Genomic DNA, 16,577 nt, shown 5'->3' on the forward strand with positions numbered 1-16,577 from the left:
ATCCCTCACATTGCCTTTTTTCGCTGCTGCTGTCTGGCAGAAGGTACAGGTGCGATAACTTTGTCCCACAAGCAGTCAGACTTTTAAACAACAGAGACTGAACTAACCCCCCCCAACCCCCACGACCCATAGCATTTTAATCTGTCTGCATTCTATTCATTTTGTTTAGATATTATATACCTCAGTACCTGTGTTTCACATATTGTCACAGCACGTTAAATATGCACCTTATAATCACTACCTCTACTGAGTAATGAGTCGTAGTTCTTGTTTTGTTCCATGTTGCTCCTTTTTGTTCTGGAAAAATGCAATTTCATTTCACTGTCTACTTGTACACAGCTGAAATGACAATAAACGCCACTTGGCTTGGCTAGCACATTCTTGCAAACCAGGCCACATAAGCATTGATTTCATGCTTTTAGGCAGTAACTGCCTTTTCTAGGCCTAGCCACAGACGTGTTAATTTCACTTCCACAGGGATTAAACACCTCATTGTTTGCACACAGGGTACGTTAGAGACAGAGAAAGGTGCACACCACCAAATGGATTTGAAATGAAGCAATCAAAATGTGAACTGCAGCTTTAATTCAAGGTTTTTTTCCCCCCAAAGTATCTCCATTTTTTTTAACAGCCTCAAAAGTAATTGAACAACTGACTGACTGATCACAGAGTTCTTTCCTTTTTTTCAGTGAATCAAGGCAAGAATGCTTATGAGGAGTTATGAGAAACCAAAGCCAAAGTCTACAAATCTAGAGATGCCTTCATGAATTCAAACACAGTTTCCTTCAAGATGCAAAAATCACTGGTAAAACCCAAGAACAGAAAGACAACATTAACAATAATCAGAAACCTTTAAAAGTCTGTCCAGTTCTGAAACCAGATTTTTCATACAGTTGAAACCAAGATTAACTTGTGTAGGGAGAAGGAAAGGACCGGTTTGACATTTGACACATACCACACCATCTGTCAAACATGGTGGAGGCACTGTTATAGCATGGGCATGTATTCCAGTGGAACTGGGTCACTGGTGTTTATTGATGATGATGCAGGTATAGAAGTAGCAGGATGGTTTCTGAAGTGTATATAATTCAGACAAATGCTGCAAAACAGATAGGATGATGCCTCGCTGTTCAGGTGGAAAATGCCCCAGAACATACTGGGAATGCTACCCAGGAGCTTTTTAAGGCCTCCTGACCTCAACACTAGTGTTCATATTGTAACTGGTGTGATTGAACCTTTGTTTTGGACGTACAAATCAGCAATAGTCATCTCTGTCGCAGTCATGGCTTTTGAAAAAATAATAAAACTGCAAACCCCCTGCCTATAAATTATAAACCCTTGGGAGATCCCACTTTGAGAACCATGGCTTTAAAAGGAACCAAAAAGGGTTATCTTGTAGTATCACTTCAAAACATTATTCGAAGAGTGCAGCTGGACAGGGGTGAGATTAGGGAAGAGGAGCTCAGTTGTGGGAAGTCTGATCGTCTTCCCCAGATTATTCTTTCTGTTTCCTCCTCCTCTGTAAACACCCCCCCCCCCCCCCGTGCTCTCCTTTATTTAGCCGTCTCCCCCTATTCATCTCTCGTAGGGAATCCAACAGACATGCAGAGAGAGAGAGAGAGAGCTGACTCGTGCGTCTAGAATCAATCAGATGTTTCTCCTCTCACTCATTCTGATTCGCTGTTAGCTCTTAGAAGCAAACGTAGGCTCTCTCTCTCCCTCCCTCCCTCTTTCCCCTCTCTCTCCTTCTCTCTCTCTCTGCTCTCTCTCTCCCTGCTCTCTCTCTCTCTCTCCCTCATTCATTTTGTCCAGCGCTGGAATCGCAGCAGTGCTTCCTGCTTTCCTCTCCTCTCCTCCGCTCCTCCACTATTCATCCTCCTCTTCTCCTCCTCTGTGATCTGGGTTTCTCCTCTCAGCGTCTCTGCGTTTCAGTCTTCTTCATATCACTTGGAATGTGGCACTCTTTGGCTTTGACTCTGTTTGGAATCTCTGCTCTGGTCCAGGGTAGGTTTCTTTACTCTCTCTCTCTCTCTCTGTCTGTGTGTGTGTGTGTGTGTGTGTGTGTGTGAGAGACTCAACGAGAGTGTATTAGTGATGGAAGGTAAGGAACAGTGAGGAATAGTGAACAGAACCGGCTGTTTTTCCCTCTCTTGGTGACAGTGTTGCTGTTAGACCTGTTTGCTGAAAGTGCTGCACTGCCTTTACTGTAAAAAGGAAAGATACAGATAGAGATAGAGAGAGAGAGAGAGAGAGAGAGAGAGACCAGCATGGTTTAGCAGTGAAGCGCTGAAAGCTGCAATCATAAATTTCTCCCCCTCCCCATTTTCCCCCTGTCTCTTGCTCTCTCTCTCTCTTTTACTGTCTCTCTTACTCACTTTCTCTCTCACTCTGTCTCTCACTTTCTTTATACTTTACTGTTCTTTGCTTTCATCCACCCAAATCCATAAATAAACAGACAGGACCAGCTGTACCGGGTAATGTGGGAGAGAGAGACAGACAGACAGAGAGAGAGTGAGTGTGTGAGTGAGAGTCACTGTCATCCGAGCACAGATCTGCTCTTCAATCCGGCACCCTTGTTATGTTATTATGGACATGTTGCTGCAGTAGAGTGAAGAGGCTGTGTGTGTGTGTGTGTGTGTGTGTGTGTGTGTGTGTGTGTGTGTGTGTGTGTGTGTGAAAGAAGGGGGGGGACAGTAAGTGCATGCCTCTGTGTGCCCTGTATGTGCTTATGGGTATTCTCGGTCCCTTGCTTGCTCTAGGTGTCCCTTGTCTTTCTCTCTGTGTTGAACTTTCACTGCAGCTGTCACCCTCCCACCGATTCATAAGCACTTGTGTATTCCACGGGTTGATACACTCATACGGTGTCCTGCTGCGATATGTCATTTCACTGTACTGTCAGATATTCTGAAATATGATGATGATGATGATGTGTTTACACACACAGCAGAGCAAATTTAACAATAACAAAGTTCCCTCCCTCTCTCTTTTGTTTTTTCTTTTTCTTAATTTTTTCCTCGGAGCGACAGAAAAGGCCCGAGTCCTGTCAGCCTCAGGCAGTCATTTGTCAGACGATTGGGTTTGGCAGTTACAGAGTTCAGAGTTATTTATTTTGCACAATGTCGGCAGCCTAAGACTCTATCAGATGATGAGGATGAGGAGCTGTTCAGTCTTATAAAGGCACACACAGGTTCTGCTGAGGGTAGAAGGCATGACCTCCCTGTCAGCATTATTATTTTAACACCAATGGCTTCATCAATTGTGTCTTTCTGATGTAGCTTTTGGCTCTCTTTGTCAGTGCTGTTCTTTAATATTTCGTCATTTTAATGATCCCTGACATTATTATTGAATTGGATTGAAAGGAATTTACTAATTTGTCTTGTATGTGTGTTTGTTTTTGTATAATTAAGCAGAAATAAGCTCTCGAACAGACTCCAAACAAGAGAATCCAAACGGTCCTACAGGAGTAATAAAATTGTGAATATGACGTCCAATTTTAAAATTAAAAACTCTCCAACTCTCCAATTATGTGTACCATTAGACTTCCTGTTCATCTTAATACTGTTTGAGAAAGCAACTGAATCCCTCAATAAGAACATTTCTTAATTAATTACATAAAAATGGTTGCTGTAAAAAAACAAAAACAAATTTATTTTAAACAAATAATTTCCCCTAATGGACACACACACACCCTGTAATGAGGCAAGGTACTCTTGGTGGACTTTGTTGCATATACAGTGGGGAGAACAAGTATTTGATACACTGCTGATTTTTCAGGTTTTCCCACTTGCAAAGCATGTAGAAGACTGTAATTTTTATCATAGGTACTCTTCAACTGTGAGTGATGGAATCTAAAACAAAAATCCAGAAAAATACATTGTATGATTTTTAAATAATTAATTTCCATTTTATTGGGGGAAATAAGTATTTGATCGTCTATCAACCAGTAAGAATTTTGGCTCTCACAGACATGTTACTTCTTCTTTAAGAAGCCCTCCTGTTCTCCACTCATTACCTGTATTAACTGCACCTGTTTGAACTCGTTACCTGTATAAAAGACACCTGTCCACACACTCAATCAGTCAGACTCCAGCATCTCCACAATGCCCAAGACCAGAGAGCTTTGTAAGGACATCAGGGATAAAATTGTAGACCTGCACAAGGCTGGGATGGGCTACAGGACAATAGGCAAGCAGCTTGGTGAGAAGGCAACAACTGTTGGTGCAATTATTAGAAAATGGAAGAAATGCAAAATAACGGATAATCTCCCTCGGTCTGGGGCGCCATGCAAGATCTCACCTCGTGGAGCATCAATGATCTTGAGGAAGGTGAGGAATGAGCCCAGAATTACACGGCAGGACCTGGTCAATGACCTGAATAGAGCTGGGACCACAGTCTCAAAGAAAACAATCAGTAACACTGTACGCCGTCAAGGATTAAAATCCTGCAGTGCACGCAAGGTGCCCTTCCTCAAGCCAATGCATGTCAAAGCCCGTCTGAAGTTTGCAAATGACCATCTGAATGATCCAGAGGAGGAATGGGAGAAGGTCATGTGGTCTGATGAGACAAAAATAGAACTTTTTGGTTTAAACTCCACTCGTCATGTTTGGAGGAAGAAGAATGATGAGTACAACCCCAAGAACACCATCCCAACCGTGAAGCATGGCGGTGGAAACATCATTCTTTGGGGATGCTTTTCTGCAAAGGTGACAGGACGACTGCACCGTATTGTGGGAAGGATGGATGGGGCCATGTATCGTGAGATTTTGGCCAACAACCTCCTTCCCTCAGTAAGAGCACTGAAGATGGGTCGTGGCTGGGTCTTCCAGCATGATAACGACCCAAAACACACAGCCAGGGCAACTAAAGAGTGGCTCCGTAGGAAACATCTTAAGGTCCTGGAGTGGCCTAGCCAGTCTCCAGACCTGAATCCAATAGAAAATCTTTGGAGGGAGCTTAAAGTCCGTGTGGCCCAGCGACAGCCACGAAACCTGAAGGCTCTGGAGGAGATCTGTATGGAGGAGTGGGCCAAAATCCCTGCTGCAGTGTGTGCAAACCTTGTCAAGAACTACAGGAAACGTCTCATCTCTGTAATTGCAAACAAAGGTTTCTGTACCAAATATGAAGTTTCTTTTTCTGGTGTATCAAATACTTATTTCCCCCAATAAAATGGAAATTAATTATTTAAAAATCATACAATGTATTTTTCTGGATTTTTGTTTTAGATTCCATCACTCACAGTTGAAGAGTACCTATGATAAAAATTACAGTCTTCTACATGCTTTGCAAGTGGGAAAACCTGAAAAATCAGCAGTGTATCAAATACTTGTTCTCCCCACTGTACTTGCCAGCTTTTAAAATCTTTATTTGTTTGTTTGTTCGTTTTTTCCCCATTAAATGAACAGCAGACAAATGTAGAATTCTGGAAAATCTAAAACTGTTCGTAGGTAAATACTTCATGTTGTAACAAGCAATTAAACTCTGGTTTACATGACTCGAATAAACACATTTATTAAAAATAGTGGATCCTTCAACGTGTTCATTTGATTTGAATAGACACAGCTAGCTCGATTGCTTGTTCCCACATTAAGTAGTATTTTAGGTTGAGTGGACGTTGAAGTTGGCACCCCTGTACAGAAAGGTCGGAGTGTTTTTTGAAGGTGACTCTTAGGTGGTTTTGATTTGCTGAGACTTTTGTGCTCTTGTCAGCTGTAGTGCACGCTGTCATCAAAAAAAACAAAAAAACATCTCATGTGCAATCAGTTTAACTCAAATAAGTACCGTTGTCGGTACATAGTTACACACTGTACAACTAGCAATGAAACGCTGCTCCAATGCACCAAGTTGTTTTTTTTAGCCTTCCCGTCTTTACACTTAAGGAAGGCCATCAAATACAATTAAAATGAAATTCATGTAAATATTTCAAATATTCTATTTTTAACTTAATTATATTAAATTACTAAGAGTTAAAAAGGGAGGATTTTGAATTGTGGTAAAAATAGACACTCGATGGCGGGTTGAACTGCTTTAGGGTGTTTTTTGAGCTATGTAGAAAGTCTGGGGGAGGGGGATGCATGCACACATTCGCTGCCTTTTGTCTGCCTCTTAATTTATTATTATTATTTTTTTTCCCCCTCCTAGTTTTTGCCAACACATGTCACTGTGAGGAAGCTTTCCAAGCAGCCCAGACCACAAAAACCACCCAACGCAGTTATGATTATTTCTCTCCAAGTCATCTTTTTAAATATCAACAGGTTACATTTACAGCCCCTTACCTGAACCCTTAAACCCTAACCCCCCACCCAGAGAACTACAGAACAACAAGCTATCTGGCTGACTGTTTGGCTATGTCCTGATGATCTGCTCGGAGACCCGTACTTCCCTTTTTGATCAGGCTCGTCCAGCAATCTATTAGAAACAGCACCCTGCATTGTTAGGTCAAATCTAGGCTAAACATCATGAAACCTGTTTGAAACCTCTCCTGAAGCTGTTAGCATTGGGTAAATAGCACAAGGCCCCGCTCTCGTGGTTGCTCATATTTACATGTCAACAAACCGCAAATATGCCGCTCTCCAGACCTGAGCCTGGGGCATGTAACCTTCGCTAAAGCACATGATTAATGTTTTACTCCAATCTGCCGCACGCCATGAGAATTCACAACAGCAGGCCTCTGCTCCTGGTTAGCATTTAAGCCAATCAGTAGTGGATGAAAGATGAATGCCGGTGTCACCCGTTCCAACTTCATGGCTTTCTCATTCGCCTGTTGCTTCATGCTTTTTTGCAGACGGTGCCCTTTTACAATCGATATGGAATTTTATTTATTTATTTATTATTATTTATTTTTTTTAAAGGGTGGGTGTTCAGAACAGCAGCGTATTTCATCCTCATCTAGTATTCTCCTCCCTGCTCTCTGCCTCTTTTATCTGCTTCCTGGTCTTTGACATCACATTCGCCCCCTGGTCGTCAGCTGTAAATGTATGATATGGGTTTTTTTTTTGTTTGTTTGTTTTTTTTTTAATCTGTTGATTGATATTCTTGGCCTTTTTTCCTGTTTGAAAAAGCCTCTGCCTGGAAAAGCAGTCTCCAGTTTGGAATATTTGGTAAATCCGAACCACTGCTGGTTCAGCCTTGCCATTTGAAAGACACAAAAAAGGGCTTTCCTTAATTAAGGGTTTTTTTTCAGGGTTGACTGGCATTGCCCAAATGGCTTTTGGCATAGCTTATAACATTGAGCTTATTCAAACACCGGCTGAATCATCATGCATCATCTTACCTGCTCTGCTCTCCTTTAATCCTCTCTGTACACACTCCCATGGTTAATGTGTTTAGTGTCTGCCTTCCGACACTGACTGTTAGGGTTTAAAAGTCTTGAAATAGTGTACATGTCTAATACTATTCATGTATGATGTATACATCAAATGGAAATACAAAGTCTCCCATAAGTCTTAGTTTTCCCCGTTTGTCTCCCAATTTGGTATCATCAATTAATCCTCCCATATTCATCTCTTAGACTCGATAAAAACATAAACTTAAAAAAACTTGAATTATCTTCATCTTAAAACAGAAAGCTTCCAGTCCTTACACTCCTTTCCAGGTTTAAAATGGAAAAAAAAATAAACATTTATATTTAGAAATAAATGCTTGAGTAAGGCGATGGAGATAAAACGATGGAAATGGAGTAAACGTATCTGAACAGATCAACGTATTCACATAAGCAGAAAGAGAGAGAGAAAGAAAGGCAAGGTGCGAGGTGAAAGCACCCTTCCCTTAAACTAACAGACTAGGTCAAAGCAATTACACCATTATGCAAATCATATGCAAAACAAAAAGATCAAATGCATGACTTCTCATTCGGTGTAATAAAATCAAAGATATTCATGCTGCTGTGATTGGTCTTAAAAGCATATCATAACTTAATACCAATGACAAGGTCTAAAACATTAGTCAAGTCAGGTCAAGAGGCTTTTATTGGCATTCTATCTGAGTACAGATACACAGTGGACCGAAATGACATTCCTCCAGGGCCATGGTGCATCTTAAATACGATAAATTCAACAGACATACCACACAGTAAAGAGATAGGACAGGACAGTGCAGCACCGACACAGTACTCAGTACTCATTATGTGTGGTGGGGATATGGCGCAGAGCTATGTGACATATATGCAGTCAGCTTATAGCATATGTGAGCACAGCAGTTACTGAGGTAGAAGAGACTGGTTCTTATGTATACAGTATTTAACAGCAAGTAACCTGATAAGGATTACAGGTCATCTAACAACATGACTGCATCAACAGTGACTAAATAACATCTTGTTGTTCAACTCCTCATTTCTAGTGACTGTGAAATGCTCCAGCAGCTCAAATATGTCCTTTGAGTGTCCTTTTCCATAAGATGATACTAAAGGCAGTCTCCAACTGTCAAAGAATCATACTTTTTTTTTTCAGAATGTGATAATATGGAAGGATGTCAACAGCGCTTGTTGGAAAAGTGAAAGGTGAAAAGGCGTCTTGTTCAGGCTGTTAGAAAAAGATGTCTCTCTACGTCTAAATCAAATGGGCAAATAGGATTGCAAGAGCATTCATCAAAAGCTCCCAATTCACACATCTGTTTCTTTTCCGAGACGCCAGTGTATTTTGAACAGCAGATTAGCTTGGGGTTGTACACAATATATGTAGTTCGTCAGAAAGGCCAGTTTTTGATGTTTTTTTTTAACTAAATGAAGTCCGTGACGGGCCAACCAGATTTAGCCCACAAAACAGTGCTGGGTGGGTCTGCTTTGTGGTAGAAGGCCAGACCCCAGGAAACTGAGGTCTGAGTAAGTGAGAAAGTGTGCCGAGGTCTTGGATTGGGTTTGAATGTGTGTGGTGTAGAACATGCCTGAAACATGGAACATGTTTATTGGACTGAGTACAGTGAGCACTGTACTGCTACTACATAGTGAACCTGAAATGTGAGTTTGAGCCAGTGGGTCCAGCAATGATTGAGAGAACGTGCATTACATGATAGGGCTTTGATGGATGGCTCAAATTAAACTCTGAGGTTCTGCAGTTGAAAGTATTGAGGTCGGATAGGTACGATGGTGGTTGGGTAAACAATTGCATTGATTTATTAGCTCATTGTGTTGCTAGTGATAAATAGGAATTAAGACCTCAACCCCTTAATGAGCAAGCTGAAGGCGACAGTGGCAAAAAACTCCCTGAAATGTGAAGAAGAAACCTACTTTTGGAATGTGGAGTATTACAGGTAAGAAGGTAGAGGCAAGAGATAAGCAATGATAAACAAAAGTAACAATGGACATTAGAAGTAGAAATCACTTTTTGGAGGTTGATGATTGGTTTGTTGGGAGAGTAGCTTAGTTATGATGGTACGGAGAAACTGCCGCTGTGATTTGAGAGTTTGTGGGTGAATATATTGATGTTGTAGGTCTTTATATTTAGAGTGGGAGGAACTTCAGCCATGTTTCTTCTCTTAAAATTAATTTAAGAAATGATTACATTTGCTGGAAAGTCGACCGAGATGAAATTGTGGATGGAAAAAGGTCTTGTGGTCCGTATACGACTTTGCACCGTGTGGTACAGGCGTTTGTAGGACATACTGAGTAGAGGTTATGAGGGTGTCACTCAGATAGCTTGTTGTCCTGTAGTCACATCTCTAATTCGATTGTGCCAAACAACACAAAAGTGTCTTAATAATGGCCTTCAGCAGAACATCTGCCCCTCAAAAAATAAATGCCGTCCTTCAAAAGAGTCTGCAAGGCCTGAACAAATGGTCAAGGCACAGCTAAAAAGTTTACATATTAAAGACAATGTATGCCTGAAAGATACTGTTATGTAATAAATTTTATATATATATATATATATATATATATATATATATATATATATATATAAATCAATGTGCTGATCATCCTCTTCATCACACTCTAGCTAAAGCTGGAAAGGCTGAACAATGTGTTTGTAAATCTTAGATTTGGTCAATTAGATTTGGTCTCATTGTAATATTAATGTGTTTTGGTTGGTTTATACAACATATTTTATAGTGTATTGGATATTTATGTTATTGGGGCTTGCATGTCTTCACAGTCAGGGTTCCCTTTAAGTCCCTCTGCACTAATTTGAATGTTTATAGTTGCGTGGTGTGATGTGCAATAAACTGATATTTGGATGACTGACTACCATCTGTTCAGATGCACGCCAAATAAACTCAAGTTCTCTCTCTCTCTCTCTCTCTCTCTCTCTCTCTCTCTCTCTCTCTCAGTGTCTGTGCAGGGCCCTCACCAGAGGGCTCTGTTGAAAAACCTGCTGAAAGACTATAACCGTATGGAGCGGCCCGTGGCCAATGACTCTCAGCCCCTCACAGTCGTTCTCTCTCTCAGCTTGGTGCAGATCATGGATGTGGTAAGTTTTCTGACTTCCTTATGTAACAGGCTGAGGTGGAATAAAATACAGGGAATCTGTCCTTGAGAGTGAGTGTGAGCTTGGGTAGTGTCGATCTTAGTCCAGTAGAAATATGGAGCCAAAATATATACTTTAGTGAATTATATAAAAATATAAAATGCTAACTTTTTTTTTATTGTTGTTGTGTGATACAGTAATAGGTGGTGTGGAGACTAATCACCAGTACACAAATGTTTTATTCTACACAGCTATGACTTTGATAAGATTGATTTACTTTGCTTTCCTAATAAAAATATGAGGAATAGAAAGTCTGCTTTGGGTAAAAGTAGAAGTATAACTTTGTTTTCAACAAATATATTTCGTTTAGGCTAGAGACAGTTTTTAAGGCTAGTTTATTTGATAAAATCCATACCAGAGTTTGGGTTTTTGTGACCTTGTTTCATTTTCATCTGGTTTGTTTGGTTAAAAATCTGCCACGTATGCATATAGGTGTTTATTGTGTGCTTTGACTGGTCTGGAATTTGGCTTCAGATTCAGATTTGTTTACATAGCACTTTCATAACCAATGTTGTTACATCTGGGTCCAAGCCAAAGGCGACGGTGGCAAGGAAAAACTCCTTGAGACGAAACCTTGAGAGGAACCAAGACCCAAAAGGGTGACCCATCCTCGTCTGGTCGACACCAAATAGCACAACAAACAGCAAAAGCACAAGAATAACTGGCTAGGAAATGTGAGATAATGAGGTGCTATGGCTAATTATGAGAGCAGGTCGTGAGTTGACAAGAGTTGACAAGAATGTGAGTGAGAGCAGTATGAATGAATCAATGTGAGGGTACGGAGCATAACAGCATCCCAGCTGGCAGTAAGGTGGTGAAGAGCTGGGTTAGGCAGTACTGGGACAGAATAGTCAAAGAAGGGCATCTCAAAACATGGGAAAGAGAGAGAGAGAGAGAGAGAGAGAGAGAGGAAACAGAAAGGAAGGATAAACAAAGGGTTCAGAGGATTGTGGCACAAATTGATGAGTTTACACAGCGGGAGAGCCTGGACCAGGGGGTAGGCAAGCAGCAGCACTCGAGCATGAGTGATCGCAGCTTAGGGGACAGCTCAGTGGGCAGCTCAGGACAATTTTAACTTTTTTATTTATTTATTTATTTTGTAACTTTTGCCTACTTATGTTATTGACCAAATGTGTTATTTTACCATTTTTTAAGAAAATACATATGCTTAATGTACACACGCATCAGCTCAAAACTGAAATCCGGGCATGCAGTGTTTAAAAAATTATGTTCCAGCGTCTGCAGTTATTAGCATCAGCTTGTGCTGCAAGAACATTATAAGCATGGATTTCAACTCTCACACATTGGCTGTGAGACTCACACAATGTCAAGCATTCACTGCCACACTTGCCATTTCTTACACAGTTTAAATGACCCCTAGTTCTCCTCCAAAACAAGCCCAGAATGAATTGGGGGATGTTTGACTACAGCTGCTGCTCCTGATTTTACTGATTTAACACACTTTTGACCAGTAGCTTTTGAAAGGGGTTAAGGAGAGTACCCCACCACCACCCACCCCTGCCCAGCCAGTTAACTACATGGCAGATAGAGCCTAATCCACTTGGGGCTGGACCAACCTGCATCTCACTCCAAGAAAATTGTAAAAGTTGGCAAATTATTTGGGCAGTGCAGCACTGTCCTGCGCTGAGAAAGTCATGCTCAGAAGTTAAATTCCCTCGTGTAGGGCAGGCCATCATAAAAATGCAATGAACTGCACCAACGTTTGCTTGGAAGTGGACCGAGACCCACTTTCTATTTTCTTTTTTTCCCCTTCCAGTTGTTTGATGTGCATCTGAGGTAAAAGCAGCCAAATTCCCAGTTTCTTGATAGTGGAAGATTTCCTTAACTAAGCACACAAGAACAGAACAGAAAAATCATGTAATTTTGTACTAGTAACTTAAAGGCTTATTATACACTAAGGTGCATCACTCAGTAACTACTAGGACTTCTGTACAAACTGGTGGGGCTATTCTTTGGTAATAAAAGTTAGAAATAACACCTTCAGCCTGTCGGCAGACCATAGGCTTCCACATCTATTCAATTAGTGTGAATTTCACTAAAGTCGTACACTGCTTAATGTGGAACACCTAAACTCTATTTGGTGTAGTAAATAAAAGTAAAAATAAATAAATAAATGAATAAAAAATGGTCAACAGGAACAGTCTTTTTGTTGTCTCACTTTGTTGTCTTAAAACTGTCCCACAATAGGAAAATCATGCCAAAAAGTGCCTAAGTCGGGCAGAAATGTGTGGAGAGGTATGGATTGCGCTATAGCAACTGTTATTTACAGGGTTTTAGTCTTCTAATGAATTGTTAATGTCTTTCTAATCAATTACAGCTGTCAGACAATGGAGCTCTAGGTTAGAAGATTTTGGAGCTTTTCAATTTGAATTTGATGAATTGCTGTTTGACAGCTGGCAACTCAAATTGTCAAAAATAATAAAACAAGATTTTTGCATGACAACAGAGAAATCCATCAGAACAGTCTACTGTAATATGCAACATCCACACCTGTAACTCCAGGTTTTGTGAAGGCAATAACATTGTAAGTGGAAAAATTACTAATCATGGGCTCACACATTAAGCTGTGAGTTTTACTGACCTGAGACATTAATATACGGCAAAAATTAGATTTAGGGCTTTTAACTGTATGAGTGTGAGATCTACATTTTGTCCTGTTGGATGGTTTGGACACATCCTGAGAATTTTGGAGTGGTGCTTTGTGTGTGAAATGCAAAAGATGTCCCACATTAGGCTAATTCACCCTATACCTCAGAATGGACATCACTACTCACTCAAGGACCTCTCTGGTGTACTTTGTCCACCTCTTGCAGGTTGTTCGGTTGCTTTAGCCATTTGTCTCTTGTTGTTTTGATCACCCCTATGTCTTTCATTGTCCTCACCTGCTGTTACATGGTTGTGATCTTTCTTGTTTCGCCTCCTTTGGTGAACATGACTCTGTTGTTCGGTCTGACGCTTTGCTAAGTCCAAGATGGTTCTTTTATTCCTGTGGTCTTCTGTTCCAGCCTTTTCGTTCTTTGTTGTACTGCCTGTGACATTGACCTTGAGTGCTTTTAGTGCATTGTGCTTGGTTTTTTAAAAATTGCTCCAATTTCACTGAAGAGTGTGGGTTTTTTTTGTATGTATCTCAGCTTAGACTGCTTGCTTTTCTGTGGGTTTGACAGTCTCTAAGATGTTGTGCCTGGTTATGTCCATCGATTTCCTGCTCTGTGTGAAATTGTCTGCCTTACTGGCATTGCTGCCAGTTATTATACGTCTGTAGTAATTTTGGACATTAGCTGACAGATGTTGGATTTACACCATGTACTTTTGTTGTTAAGGTGTGTCTGACAAATCTGACATTCCTTTCTCTAATATTCTCTATTTTTCCAGGATGAAAAGAATCAGGTTCTAACCACCAACATTTGGCTCAACATGGTAAGCAAAAGCCTTGACTTTAAAATTTACCATGGGCAGAGACTGGTAATAGGGTGGTAGTTAAGCATAGTAGTTTTAAGCTACAGTCAGTGTCTCGTTTGGGGGATAGAACCTACACATCTGTCTCAGTAAAGCAATCCTTCATTCAGGTACATCAGAATCAATATTTGGAAGTGAATGAAGTTTCCATCAGCATCATAACCGTCTTTAAACCAGCTGTAGCTGCTAATGATGTATGGATATATAGAAATATGGATGCTATTGAAAAGATGCTTGTCCTGTTTGTTTTAGCATTTGTCCTGTTACAGCAAGTTTAAACAACTATCAAATCATTGATTTTGTTGTGCAGAATGATGCGGGACATTGCTCTGTAATCTTAAGAGGTCATAAACATTATTGTCTTATGAACAGTGTTTTCAATAGAGCAGTATTGGTCTATGAAATTAGGTCTACAAAAGCATTAAACTGCCCTGCTTACAAGATTTGAGGCAGTTATAGGGTGCAGGTTAGGGTGCAAATGAGAAGTTAGCTGGGCCCAGTAGAGCAAAGAGACATATGGGTGGTTCCACCATTTATCACACAATACTACCAGCACTGGGAGGCTAAATAAAGTGCCACCAGTGACTATTCTAGCATGTATGGGGCCTTGAGTTCAGTTGGGCAACCCTCCTGTGCCAGCTGCCCATATCATGGAATACTGAATCTCTGTTTGAGATAGTCACTGATTAAAGTCACTGATTAATCTCCTAAACATATGCAGTACATATATAAAACAATTAAGCAACAAAAAATGCCTAGGAAACATTTTGCATGTATTATTTTTGTGACCTCACGAAAACCCTATGTACATATATATGTCTGCCTGTTCAGCCTACAGCGGTTTGGACCCACCCTTTTAATGCTGAAGTTATAAGGAGTTTCTTTTTACATTTACATATACTTATGTAAAGGCAAAGTAGCAAAGCAGCCTTTTTCTAGGGGCTAAAGGGATTGATAATAATAATACAGCAATGGGCAAAGATATTGGCACCCATGCACCACATTTCTCCCAGAAAACTGTTGCACTTGTGTTCACATGTCTGTTTTCCTTTGTTTGCTTTACAACAGCACAAAAAAACTGAGGTAAAAGTCAAACAGGTTCTGGCAATATAGAAACCACACAATCAACCAGTCTTTATATCTTTTTACCACACTGTGCACTGAATTGACCGAGGAGACACATCTCAACACTACGCGTCTGTCTGCAGATATCTCTGTGTTCCTGTGTCCACTGTGTGCAACATCATTAAGATGTTTACAGCCCAGTGTAGCTAAGCTCTCTAGACATGAATGGCAGAGAAAATTAATGGAAGATTACAACAAAGGATTGGTGGCAAAAGAACCTTACCGTCCATACAAATTCATGCTGACCTGCACTATCCATTGCCGTCTGAATAAAATGGGTAGCTTTAGACCCAGGAGAACCACACTGTTAATGCGAGAATGAGCTTTTTGGTAAAGAACACCATCCTGTTTAGCTGCTTCTAGTACTAAATGACTTGACTGTTTGCATTATGATATCTGAATATGAGCAGATATAGGAAGGTTACAGGAAGCAATTGATTCCAGTTGTTGTTTCCAAAGGCTGTTCTACCAACGTTAGGTTGAGGGGTTTTGGCCAGTCCATTTCTGGAGTTCTATATGCAGTGACCTCAGATTTTATTTTATGTGTTGTTCCAATGTAAACTAGAGAGATGTGAACATGTGAATACCAACCCATTTATAACTGTAGCAATGGCCTGGGAGATGTGGGACAATTTTTATGGACATTACTGTAATTAATGAGGAAAAAATGGAAAATGGTGTAGTAAATATGAACTAACGACTTGGATTCAAGGGAAATACACTGACATGCCAAAAGTCATGGGATAGCAGTATGTAAATTGATTCTAAATGGCGTTACATTAGGGGACAACATTGTGCTCATGGCAAGACAAGCTGGAGGCATTATATTTGGTGCCAGTTGGGTGGGACATTCCTTTCGAAATTGTGTATACTGATCCACACTGTTACTGAGAAGATGTTGTTGAAGGCATTACCCCAGTGGACATTGCAGTGGCTGCCTGACTGCTTCTAGCTTGAATTGTCAATGCAGGAGGCCTCCCATACATATCCAGGTCAGCAGGTCAGTGCAGCGTTCTTTAGCCTACATGGGATGTGGGAGCCGAAGACCCACTAAAGTGCCTCTGTTAACACCACGACAACAGACACAGCGACTCAACTGTACTTGTGATTGGCGGCATGGGTTGAGTGGTCCAGTATCGATTGTAACAGGCTGAGGGTAGAGTTTGAGTGTGGAGCAGACCCATGAAGCCATGGACCCCAGTTGTAAACAATGCACTGGTTCCATAATGGTGTAGGGTCTATTCTCATGGCATGGGTAGGGTCCACTGGTTCACCTAAATACATTATTGACCAGTGCTCGCTACGTTTCACCTTCTTGGTGACCATTTGCAGCCCTTCATATACCCCTTCAGTAAGGGGATATTCCAGCAGGATAATGCAACGTGCCATCAGGCCAGAGCATCTTGGAGAGTTCCGATGAATTGCATGGCCCATGCACATTCGCCCAACATGAGCCCAATCCCGTAAAAATTATAGGATGTGGTGGAGAGGTTCTATCACACCTGAGACTCTGAGAGGGTG

At 40.8% G+C, this 16,577-nt stretch overlaps 1 protein-coding gene across 1 annotated transcript in view; it reads left to right on the top strand.

Moving 5' to 3' along the window:
* Window positions 1-1,952: 1,952 nt before the first annotated feature.
* chrna11 (cholinergic receptor, nicotinic, alpha 11) overlaps window positions 1,953-16,577 on the top strand; it is a 61,504-nt gene continuing 46,879 nt past the window's right edge. The window contains exons 1-3 of the mRNA XM_072674676.1: window positions 1,953-2,004; window positions 10,258-10,397; window positions 13,848-13,892. Coding sequence (XP_072530777.1) covers window positions 1,953-2,004; window positions 10,258-10,397; window positions 13,848-13,892 — 237 coding nt within the window. The remainder of the gene's footprint in view (window positions 2,005-10,257; window positions 10,398-13,847; window positions 13,893-16,577) is intronic.

The sequence above is a fragment of the Salminus brasiliensis genome, chromosome 3 (assembly GCF_030463535.1).
Source record: "Salminus brasiliensis chromosome 3, fSalBra1.hap2, whole genome shotgun sequence".
Lineage (NCBI taxonomy): Eukaryota > Metazoa > Chordata > Actinopteri > Characiformes > Bryconidae > Salminus > Salminus brasiliensis.